Genomic DNA, 12,538 nt, shown 5'->3' on the forward strand with positions numbered 1-12,538 from the left:
AGTCGAACCAGAGTGCATCTGAACAGAGCATGCACCGACCTCCGAGCTTTATCATGTACAAGTGACCACGCCGTCATCCAGCTTGATCAGGGCATGGAGCAACTCCGTGACGCTCAAAGCGACGGCGAGGCGACAGAGCGTGGACTCGTCTCCAATGTTCTCCAGCTCGCCGTCCATCGACATGCCGCTCGTGGAACCACGTCGACCGTGAAGCAAGCAAGCAGATCACGGGAGCCTGGAGCAACATCCCGGTGCTACGTGCGCTGCCATGCCATTAAGCCGGCGAGCGAGGAATGAGGTTGAGTTGCAGGGATTCAACTTGGCTGATTATGTGATTACCTGATTCATCTGTCACTGAACCATCTGGCCGTACCATCTTTACTTCCCTGTTCCCTCTATCATCCCAACCACCGGTGGAGAAAAAAAGGTTCAGAAACCAACAAGAACCAGAACCGTCAAGGGCCATATTGAAGATTCTACTTCAACTCTTCAAGAACCTAGCAGTAACTGGTCGACGCTGGCTCAACAAATCGTTGCAACACAATATTGGCTTGGTCGGCAAGTGACATAGACGTACAGACATGCCAAGTCTCGGAGAAGGTGGCGAGCAATGAACAGCTCGACCTTCCAGACTCTAGAGCACAGGAGTAATTCGTTGGATCGAGAATTCGAGATGGGATTGATTGACTCGCCTGTCGAGGTTCGCTTCTTCCAACTCGCCTGTCGGTTTTCTTATTGTAATCCGGGCGTGAGGTCTCAACAGCAATCTGGAACACTGCGGAAGATCTCTCTTCTTCTTCTTCTTCTTGCTGGAGCTGTGAAATTTGAAGTTACTGGAGCTGTGAAATTTGAAGTGAGCCCAGTGTTAGATGTGCCTACCATTCATCGGACCAATGCTTTGTGGGCCGAATCGATGTGACCTCCACACGTCGCTCATCCCCAGCCCAATTACTACTGGGCCGATGAGCATCCGGCCCATTACGTACCGCCAAAATCGCTCCGCGCGGGAATTCCAATTCCCTCCCCACCTCCGCCCGCCTCGAAGTTCCCAGTTCCCAGCGCCCCGCCGACTCATCTCCTCCATTCCCCACATCCCCCTGGCCTCCCCAGTCCAATCTCCCCATTTCGCCGCCGCCCTCCGGTCCCTCCCGCTGCATCGGACCCACCCAAATCCTAAAGGCGCAACCCTAATCGCCATTCGCCATGCCTCCGAAGAAGCGAGCCGCCGCCGCCGCCTCTTCCAAGAAGCCGCCTTCCTCGCAGCCGTCGCAGCCCGCCAAGTTCGGCATCCTCCACTTCTTTGAGCGCCAGACCCAGGCCTCCCAGAACGCCAAGCGCCAGAAACCCGAGCCCCCTCCGCCTCCGCCTCCGCCGCCGCCGCCGCCGCCATCCGAGGAGGAGCCGTCGGAGGTCTCGCCGGAGGTCACCAAGACGCTGGCGCCGAAGCGGGTCAGGTTTTCGCCAGGAATGGTGAGTGATTCCTCGCCCTGCACCTGCTCCAAATTGGTCTGCTTTAGCTGCGTTTCAGGATGGACTCATTCTTGGTCTGGTGGGTTGTTTGTGCGGTTCAGCTGATTAAGCAGAGCCAGGACGATGGGGGCGCGGAGGTGGTGACTTGGAAGATCTCACCGGTGAATGATCGCCTACGCACGGTGAAGTCGAGGCAATTTCTGGGGACGGTGCTTCATCCGTGCTCAAACAACGAGGTACACTTATCCAGTTATACTGCAGCTCCTTAGCGTACGTATGAGTTGATACATTCCTGTGGCGGTGGTAGACGAAATTCGCCAATTCTTTTGTGGGTTTCTGACTCGTGCTTCTTGTGTGTAACTGTCATGGTAGAAAAATTCCTCGCTCGAGGCTATGAAGAAGTGGCATTCATCTCCATTGGGCATATCGAGGTGTACTGTTTCAGGACGTAATTCAGGTGTGAATGGATCTGATCCAGTTGGCTGTGATGGTGTGGAGAACACTCAGAGCCCATTTCGGACTCCGCCGTCGCTTTCCTATGGCTGCAGTGAGGTACATTCGTTATACACTTTATTATTTTGCATGTTGCCAGCTAAATGTAATTGCTAGGGTAATCCTTTCATTCATTTAGCAGCAGCTGAACGGTGGTGCCACTTCTGAGGAAGGACCTGAACAATTGGGAGCAGGGCAGCACAAAAAGGTGAACTTGACAGGTTCTTTGAGATACTATTAGAGTACTAGTTGTTTCAGAGAAGTCATCATAGATTCGGATTGTGAAATTTTGTCAAAATGTTCTCTTTCAAGGCATTACTTGATCTTCTTGATCAAGTTGAGGATGCAATTATGGAAGAAGAATTGCATGTTGATCCTGGGAATAAAGGAGGGCAGCAATTCACAAACGGGGATAATACCAACAATAATTGTTCTCCTGTTGTTGATGGTGATCTAACTATCCCATCCAAGAAACCCATCGATGCCCCACCTTTAGATAGTTTTCTTGTCTTGGAGGTTTGCCTTTTAACTTCCACCTGTTGGTTTTAAGTTGATGTTCAAGATCTCTCCTTGTGACGAAATAAGAGTTTTGTGTTATACCTTACCTCTCAGGTGTCAGAAAAACACAAAGCTAATGGTTCATCATGTGATCGCTATCCTGTTAAGGTGCCTGCCTTCCTTATCCTTATGCATAAGTTAAATGCGTGACAGCCTTTTGTTATTCTACGGCCAAGTCACTAATTATTTTGACAGGTTTTACGCCTGCTGAATGAACACTCTGGGAAAGAATGTGCTGTGCATTTGTGTGATGAATGGTCAGTACACAACGATACCATATCAAGCTATCTAATCCCGCCACTTCCTATTTTTAACATATTCAACTTAAATATTTGATGTCACTGTAATTCCACACCCTCAGGGCTTCGTGATAACAGGGTGCATGCAATTTTGGATAATTCTTAACTCGTGCTATCTATATAAACAGCATGCACAACCACCACCATCAGTCCTATTGAACGTCCTGTTCAAACTATTGCAGGTTCCATAGTCTTGTTGGGCCTGGCGACACTGTGAATGTCATCGGAGAATTTAGTGACCAAGGAAAGTGTATTGTTGATCATGATAAAAATTTTGTTATCGCCCATCCAGAGTTACTCATATCTGGAACACGGGTTAGTACTATCCCTTATGTTCTGATGATAGAATTTCGTTCCACATTCCAACATACTATATTAATCTGGATAACAGGACAACTTACTATGACATATCATCTATTAAAAAATTGCTCATAATGAAAATATGTTTTCATCTGATTTTCCTGCAGCGTATTTTGATAATCAGTATATTTTAGGTTGCTTCCAGCTTCCATTGTTCAAGAAGATCTGTACTTGATGACAGGCTAAAAAGTAATGAATATTCAGCCAGCGCCTTGATTGGTACTCTGCTTCATCAAGTCTTTCAGGTTCCCTGACAAGCTAATATCTGCCAACTTTTTTTACTGTTCCACCACCTTTTGGTCAATTGATGTAGTAATTGTGGAGATGCTCGTCATTCTTTTTGCTTGTGCCTCAGGCCGGGCTACTTGAAGATGTTCCTTCACGACAATTCTTGGAACAACAAGCAAAGGAAGTTCTTTTGAAAAACATTGAGAGTTTATATGCATGTGGAAGTAAGATTCAGCACAAAATGTTCAACTTTATCAGAAGATACACCAGAAGAATATCTTGGATCCTTCATGTGATTAGATTGTACTGATTTCTATGATCAGTGGACTTTTCTTACTCTATATATTAACACATTGAGTCGGTATTGCTTAGTAAATGCCAGTGGGCTTTTAATAAAAAATGGATTTCTTGTTTTGGATGTAGTCTTGAGTTTGTGCATGTTTGATCTGAGTACCACATTGTGGTTTCATTCTTTTTTTTCCCCATTAAGATGTGTCCCTACATGCTATGCCGCTTTTGAGAAATACCAACCGAATTTCTTTTCTTTTGGGTGGAAGGGGGTCTTGGGTCTTCTATTACCTTTTTGCTGTTATTTATTCTGTGCATCCAACATATTAACTTCTCAAATTTTCTTATGCAGCCAGTGAAACCAACACATATTCCACGCTTATTGAAGCAATCCCCAAAATATTAAATTGGTTCAAATGCTTTATGAAGGTAGAGAACCTGGCTTTCAGATTTCTAATCAATAAATCATGTCTTAACTTCTATCCTTCAATAGCTGCAAGGGTTTCTGAACTTTATACAGTTGTACCAGGATCTCATTCTTCTTGATTTTTGTTGAAAATGAACCTTCAATTATAGATTATTCTTCTAATTCTTTTCCAAAGTTATAGGCAAGAAATAATTCTGTCATGTACTATTTATAGTTAATACACATGCTACACTGCCAGTGTATTGTAGGATCTAGTCTATTTTATTTATAATCCTGGTAGCTTGTAAAGTTCATTGTTGAAACATCTGCATTGAATCTGTTGCTGTTTATTTTGGCTTCTTTTGTACTTATCTATGGAATATATGGTTATACACTTGTTGTTTGCTAATGACGCACTGCACTCTCAGGGTTCAAAATGCTCCAATGTTGATTTTGGACATGCTGAAGGGAGAAAGACCATTGGAGTAACTGAGGTAGGTATAATACTAAGATCTCAATAGTTTGAACAGAGCCTTCTTATCTTAGATGGATTGTAAGTGTATTTTTGGGGATTTTAGTCCTGTTTTCCTTATGGTTTCCAATCAACTTCTGCTCTGCAAGTGTGCATTTTTCCTGCACCCCCATGATGTCGCTCCATATTGTAGTGGTTGGCTTCATGCATCGTAGTTTTATTAAAATGGAATCCTCATATGCCTTAGGTGATGGATATTGAGGAGATGGCATGGGCCCCAAGATATGGGTTGAAAGGGATGATCGATGCTTCTATTAGATCGAGAGTCGAGTCATCCAACGGTGGTTCATATGATAGAATAATGCCACTCGAGTTCAAAACTGGTAAAGGAACTAGTGGTCAGGTAAGTGCATATTCCTAGATAACTATGAAGATGCATATTTACATCTGTTTTTGGCATGATTTGTATATTTTCGTCGCTAACGTTCTGGAAATATTGATGTTTTACCTATCGCGATTTTAAGCCATACTGGTGGTGGGGGTGCTAATCTAGGGTCCGTTTGGCAGAGCTCCCAGATCAGCTTCCCGGTTAGAATCTGGAGGAGCTCTGCTAAACAGCAGTTTTCAGTTTTTAGCTTCCTGAGTGTAATCCGTGCTAGTGATTATTTGAAATGAACTAGAAACTGGGGAGTTGAAAAAAGCAGTTTCCTCTGATTCACTTTCCGCACAGAATCACTTTCTCTATATAGTTTATTCTAGAGAATCATTTTCAGTCATCACTTCTCCCAGAGAATTACTCTCCGCAGAGAATTTGAATCAGTGAGAGCTCTACCAAACAGTCCCCTAGTATAGTGGGCAGAATTGAGAAATTATTCACTGCAAAGTCCCAACTGAGGTTTATCCTGGGAAAGTTTTGCTGATTTTATCTTAGTTTCATACGATTCTAACAAATAACATATTTTTCAGATATTATAATTGATGAGCTCAATGTGTTTTGTATGGAGCAGTCCCGAACTAGTTGGTTTTTGACTGTCTTCCTGTAGATTCAGAAGCTGCTTGCGTACTTGCATAGCTTCTCTGCAGTAGTGCACCCCAAAGCCATAACAATTGTTGTTAGCAATTGTCTGGGAATCATTGTCAACTACCTAGTGTTGTCCAGTCCTTTGGTAACAACTAACGAGTAGTAGGCAGCTTAACCTTACTTCTAGTTACACAAGATCAGGATCCTTTAATCTCCATAATCGCTACATGCCAAACCTTGTTACATAGGGATATTTTTTTTATACCATGCTTCAAATGTGATGGGAAGTCTTGGGCTTAGCTTTAGTGTTACTATTCGTTTCTGGAAAAGAAGATTCTATTATATTTCTTCCCTTTTGCATATTTCTATCTACCTAACCATCATCTGGTAAACAAAAAAAATATTCATTTTATCTTTTCCTTTCATAAATTCAGTTACTTGTATATTGCCATTTACAACAGTTTATCTATCTGCAGACAGCTATGGAACACTCTGCCCAGGTGATACTGTACACACTGTTGATGACGGAGAGGTATAATCCACTATTTCTTTCAATGCTTTATCCTGTGATCCTGGGTTCTGCAGCCTTTCCATTAATCCCTTACCAGTTACCTTGTCCTTTTCAGATATTTGAATAAGGATATTGACTTGGGTCTTCTGTATTATCTTCACACAGACCAGACATTGGTAATATTGTAAGATGATACTCAAAATGCATGCTGGTGTACCCCATTCTTATCCATTTTCCCTTACTTTCTTAAGGGCATTAAAGTAAAGAGGTCTGATTTAATTGGGCTAATAATGCGCCGCAATGAGCTTGCCACTGAGATCCTGAAGGCGTCGATTTCCCAGAATTTTCCTCCAATGTTACAGGTGGAACTAGAAACTTATGCATAATTGATCCATTTGTGAGAAGTTAATTTAAATCATGTTCATTTTTCAGAGCCCATCAACATGTAATGGATGTCGACACCTGATTTCATGCACCATATATCACAAGGTTTTATTATTCTTTTTTCCATGATGAAGCTTTTATTTTAAGGTGCTGTTGGAAGTTGGAAGTTTTTCCTTGTTGAGAAGAAACTATTTATCTGATCACAAAATATACATGTTGCAACAGGCACATGGAGGCAATGCTGCAACGAGCGGGCTTGGTGATCTATTTGACAACCTTGTGAATCACTTAACAGTCACGCATATTAACTTTCTTAAACATTGGGATAGATTGATTGATCTCGAAGCTAGAGCATCTCAGGTATATTAGCTTGCCCTCTGTGCTGTGGAACTTTAAGTTTACTTGATTAATCTCACTTTATGCAAAATTCAGGTAAAAAAGAAGAATATTTTCCAGCCTCATGCAAATTCCGGGAGCAGGAATTCTGCAGCATCTTATTTTGCCGTTGATGTAAAAAATGGGCATTCGATAGATTCTTCAGGAAAAAGCAAAAGATACATATATAATTTTCTGCATCAAAAGATGCAGCCAGAAACAACTGATCAGTCAGATGCTCAATTTGACAGTCTAGATTTCAGCCTCAAATGTGGTGATTCTGTGGTAAGTCTTATACACTAACTGTATGAAATTGATAAATGATATTAGTCATTTAATACCTCTTAAAAATGCTCATAAGTTACCATTGTTTCATTTGTGCATGCTCTATGGTATACTTGCTGTCCTATCAATTATTTCAAAATGTAGGGTGCTTTTATTGTTTGCACTATCATGTAACTAAAGTCAATAAGGACTAATAGAGGTATAGATTCTAAGGAACATGTTCATCCAATGTAAGAGAAGCAAACATGATACCAATTTGAATTTTTGTAGCTTTGGCACACTGACTAATGACAATCATCCAGATAAGGCTCTGGAGTTGGGGTGTGTCGTATAATGATGGTGCATGAAAATTGTCGTTAGTTTGTTGTTTTTGTTAAGGAGTAGAATCCTTTTCCTTTTCATTGGCAGTCTTTTTTGCTTTTCGCACTCATGTACTCTATATATTGTCCCCATGGGACTATTATTCAATACAAGTGCAATTCATAACAGTTTTGCCACTATCATAAATTCTATCGTGTCTTCTGCTACTTTTTGTTAGGTGCTTAGCACTCAATCTGGGCGAATAGCAGTTGCAAATGGATCTATAAGAGACATCAGTTGCTCCCATATAACGGTATTACTTGACTATTACAGACCTTCGGCTAATTTCCATTTAGTTGTGTTAGGTTGAATATAAGCATTTTCACTTGAATTTTTGTAGGTCTCTTTGCCACGCCGCCTGAGAATTCCAGATAGTAATTCCTTGTCGGAGCAAGAAGATCTCACGCGTGAAGTTTGGCGGATAGACAAGGATGAATTTAGTTCTTCATTTGCAATAATGAGGTTAGCCCTTGCTTTCATTTGTTTCCAGCCTTTTTAATTGGTGATTCAGAAAAGTTCAACCTTTCTAACTTAAGTTCACATTTGAACTTTTGCTAGACTCAACCTTGTCCAACTGTTTGCTCAGAATCCACAGAACTCTCACCTACGGAAGTTGATTGTCGATCTTGAGGTCTGTTGACATATGAGCATAATCATGTTATAGCATGTTTTCTACACCCTCTTTCTTGTCTGGAGTTTCCTAATTTGGGTGTCTATAGGCTCCTAGGTTTGATAGCGGAGGGCTGTTTAGCCAAGATCCTGCGCTGTCATACATACGCTCACTACCAAATTTGAACAATGACCAGCAAAGATCACTGCATAAAGTAAATCTTTGCTCTTTCACTTCTTGATCTTTTTCCGTAACCCGGATATTCATGTCGATTATGTAAAACTAATGCATATGTTGCTTTCAGATTCTAGGGGCAAAGGATTATGCTCTTATTTTAGGAATGCCTGGGACAGGAAAAACATATACAATGGTGCATGCTGTGAAGTCATTATTGATAAGAGGAGAATCTATTTTGCTAACTTCATATACTAATTCGGCTATTGATACTCTGCTCATGAAGTTGAAGACCGAGGTTTGTGTTCTTCCCTTAATGTAGTAGTTTCTACTGCAACTTCCTCATTTGTTCTAGATGTTTCTTGGGTCCGGGGAATCTTCAATTTGATCATCCAACTCCTTGTGCTTTTTACTTTCATTTCAATCTGGTTGACTGCACGCCAATGAGCAAAGCTTTCCTGCTACCTGGAGCATTCTATTGTAATGAACTACAACATGAATTCATGAACACGCTTTATTCTGATTAAATCTCGTTCTTGCAGGGTGTAGATTTTATTCGGATTGGAAGGCATGAAGCTGTACATCCTGATCTCAGGGCCCACTGTTTGTCAAGTCAGAGCTTATACTTTATCCAGTACTTGCAGTTTTTAAAAAGAAAATTTGTTTTGATTATTTGTTGTGGAACAGCAACAGAGGTACAGTCGGTAGATGCCGTTAAAACGAGGATGGAGCAAGTGCAGGTTGTTGGAGTTACTAGTTTGGGAATATATCATCCCTTATTAGCACATAAGAAGTTTGACACATGTATCATGGATGAAGCTGGGCAAATCACATTACCGGTAAGGACAAGCTAGGAATGCTTGGTAATTTTTTTGGTTGGTTAAAAAAAGGTGAATGCTGGGTAATTTCGTGTTTAAGGATATAACAGGAAACAAAAAATGATGCTCACTTAACTTGATAACTACATTTCAAACTTCATGTTAGTAGGAGCGTAGGACAAACTCCAAACCAGAGTTCTATAAACATGATTTCCAAAGAGGCTTAGATACTTTCCATTTATAATCTTTCTCACATACTGTTTTATTATACTTGCCAGGTATCACTAGGACCTTTGATGCTTGCCACAAAGTTTGTTCTAGTAGGAGACCATTATCAACTTCCTCCACTTGTTCAGGTATCTACTAATTTGCTTGTATACCTATTTTCTTTTTTTATGCCATCGTTCCTTTGTGTTAAGTATTTGTTGTAAAATGATTGTAGAGCTCTGAAGCTCGAGAAAACGGGATGGGCATTAGCTTATTCTGGAGGTTGTCAGAAGCACATCCTCAGGCAATCTCAGCACTGCGATGCCAGGTCTTTCTTAACACCCTTTCTTTTACTACCATCTCGACCAGTTACGCTAATTTTTCTGCTGAGTTGAAGGCACCTTGTACCATTAAAACTCACTATCTGTAACTGCCTTGTAGTACCGTATGTCATCTGGTATCATGGAGCTCTCAAATTCATTGATTTACGGCAATAGGTTGTGCTGTGGTTCGTTGGAAATTGCAAATGCCAAACTCAAGTTTTCTGGTAGAGAACCACAGCACTTGAAGTTGAAAGAGGTAACACTCCTTTTACCTTAAATTTCCCATGTCTTCTCAACTTAGAATACTCCATTGCCCATCTAGGTTATGGTTCAGCAGCCTCCTTATCACAGTTGTTTACAACTTCTTTTGATTGCAGATCTTGAACCCTGATAGGGCTGTCATTTTCACCAACACAGGTCTTTGATTAGCTCAATTAGCAATGTCATTCCAATGCTCTTCACTTCAAGGCTAATTATGTAACCAACATTTTCAGATCAAATACCAGCACTTGAGGCAAAGGAACGCAGAACTGTGAACAATCCGACAGAAGCACACATTATTTCATGGGTATGTACTGATCTATGTGTGGTAGTATGGACCACATTTCATGCCTCTCTGTTTATGAGTCTTCGTACACACTGATGCTGTCTGGCTGAGTGCTCCTGCCCATGCTACATGTATTGTCAAGCGATTATTCTCGATTTTTGTCTTGTCTGAGTGTTTTTCTTCTTGAAAAACTTAATGTATTCCAAGTAAAACCAATTTGTATGTTTGTATACTGAATTAACAATATTTTAAGCAATATGTCCAGATTTAAAATGGTCTGGTCCAAAACTAATCGTGCTCTATGTAAGTGGTGCAAATGGCTTAAGGAGGTTTAAAGAACCAATTTCAACTTTTGATGAATTCCAATGCGTTGAGTGGTGTCGAGCTGCTTTTATGTAACTGTGTTGGAGATGTAATATGCTTTGAGATTTTACTTTGTGCACATACCCACCTTACTGATATACATACATTTAATTTTCTTCATTCTTAGAATTTGATCAAGTGAAAAATTCCCCCCTTTTTTGCAGATTACCAAAGAATTACTAAGGAGAGGTGTAGCTCAAGATGATATTGGTATCATAACCCCCTACAACGCCCAAGTGAATCTCATTCAGCAATGCACTGATGGTTTGGTTGAGGTTCACACAATCGATAAATACCAGGTTGACAGTGATTCTAACTCCTTAACTTATGAAATCAATTTTGCTTATAGTGGCAACAACGTTCTGTGTTAACAAGTAAATGCTAGTTGCATTCATACTTATTGAGACCAGACCGGACATCGAACAGGTCAAGCCCTTGGTTCATGGTTTGCTCGGTACAATCGGTTTGACCGCCGTCTCAATACGGTTTAAAGATATTGAGTTTCGTACTGAAGTCTGCAAAGAAGCATAGCTTAGTGGTAGAGAGGTCTTGGGTTTGAACCCATGCCCAAGCATTTTTATTTTGCACGCTAGCGCACTCTTCATGACACGCGTTGCCCAGGTGCAGGGTACCAGCGGCTCATTTGACAATTTTTTCAAGCGGTTTTTTGAGAACCAGGCGATCCAACCGGGTTTGTTGGTTTTATGGTGGTTCGATTGCACAGGCAGTCTTTTAGCCCAACCAGGCCAGTGTGGTCTCTGGTTCTGGCTTTGTCAAACTGCCGGTCTGGTCCAGTCCTAATAACTGTGGTTGCATACTTGCATTCCCTTTCCAATTATGTCTTTTGTGTAATATTGCCAAGTAGTGAAGCTAACATGCTTACTGTTAAGATTCAGTAATCATTCTCAGTTTCTCACTGGGAAAAAGGAACCCTTATTTTTGGTCTTGGGAAATGGTTGCTTCATCAGTCCATTGTTGATGTTTTGTCCTTTCACTAATGAAAAACCGTCTAGACTCGAGAGCAACCATATTTTGCTTCTTCTGTTGATTTTGTTTGTAACTTGTTCTAACAGAGCTGAATAAATCAACTTGTTTCAGGGTAGGGATAAGGAATGTATAATAGTATCTTTCGTGCGCTCCAGTGCGAATTCAAGGGCTAGTGGTTCTTCTTTGCTTGGTGATTGGCACAGAATCAATGTTCTGTTGACACGTGCAAAGGTAACTTGCAGTGAACGTGATTTTCAAATATCAACTATTCCCCCAAGTAGTCTTCTTTCAGAAGTATCATAGACTTTCAGGATTGTCAACATTATTAACTAGACATAATCTGGAGTTTTATTTTTGTAATGGAGAAATGGTGCATAATACAATGAAAATATGTATGCATATTACTATTTATGCGCTTATATACTGTCACTGAGAAGCCAAAAGATGTCACTCTCAGCATGAATATGAATACTTTCAACTACCTTGCTGAAGCCAGACGTCATGTTTGTAGGGTTCCATTTGTATTTCTATATTTTTTTACCTTTTCGTTATTATGTTGCAGAAGAAGCTCATCATGGTTGGATCCCGTGGTACACTTTCGACAATCCCATTGCTGAGGCTTCTAGTTGAGAAGGTAGCTGAGACTGGTGGTCTGTTGGATCTGACAAACAAGGATGTTCTCTCGAGAACTTAGAAGTTCTCGTTTGAATGCACAGTAGGTCATGCAATAGACGAATTTTTGTAGGTTTTTGAGGCTAAAGCCGTAGATATGTTGTATATTTTGCTTTTGGAATGTGTAGTAACCATACCCAAGAACCAGATGGTTCCTTGCCATACTGATGGAGTGACAGCTCAAGCGCTGGTATGTATAGTAGTACAGGCGTTAGGATATTTTTCTCGTGTAATTATTGAAAATGCATACGCTAGCGCAGCATGCAAATTTTGGAAACAGTCTGTTGATTACGCTTGCTGTGATAAAAGAGCGAGGGCTTTCGATACC

The 12,538-nt window shown here is 41.0% G+C and overlaps 1 protein-coding gene across 1 annotated transcript; it reads left to right on the top strand.

Moving 5' to 3' along the window:
* The first annotated feature begins 1,070 nt into the window (after positions 1-1,070).
* Positions 1,071-12,480, top strand: LOC133887653 (DNA replication ATP-dependent helicase/nuclease JHS1-like). Its single transcript, XM_062327609.1, is given in 35 exon segments — positions 1,071-1,470; positions 1,572-1,706; positions 1,843-2,022; positions 2,105-2,170; positions 2,275-2,478; positions 2,575-2,628; positions 2,716-2,777; positions 3,002-3,134; positions 3,314-3,424; positions 3,535-3,631; positions 4,048-4,124; positions 4,530-4,595; positions 4,821-4,976; positions 6,071-6,126; positions 6,221-6,281; positions 6,357-6,467; positions 6,538-6,594; positions 6,715-6,849; positions 6,922-7,149; positions 7,688-7,762; positions 7,850-7,971; positions 8,068-8,140; positions 8,229-8,333; positions 8,424-8,591; positions 8,836-8,905; positions 8,981-9,132; positions 9,390-9,467; positions 9,554-9,646; positions 9,760-9,897; positions 10,019-10,058; positions 10,136-10,209; positions 10,716-10,850; positions 11,650-11,769; positions 12,101-12,222; positions 12,224-12,480. Coding segments are annotated over 35 exon segments (3,855 nt in total). The 5' UTR covers positions 1,071-1,203; the 3' UTR covers positions 12,258-12,480.
* The last annotated feature ends 58 nt before the right edge of the window (positions 12,481-12,538 follow it).

The sequence above is a fragment of the Phragmites australis genome, chromosome 13 (genome assembly GCF_958298935.1).
Source record: "Phragmites australis chromosome 13, lpPhrAust1.1, whole genome shotgun sequence".
NCBI lineage: Eukaryota > Viridiplantae > Streptophyta > Magnoliopsida > Poales > Poaceae > Phragmites > Phragmites australis.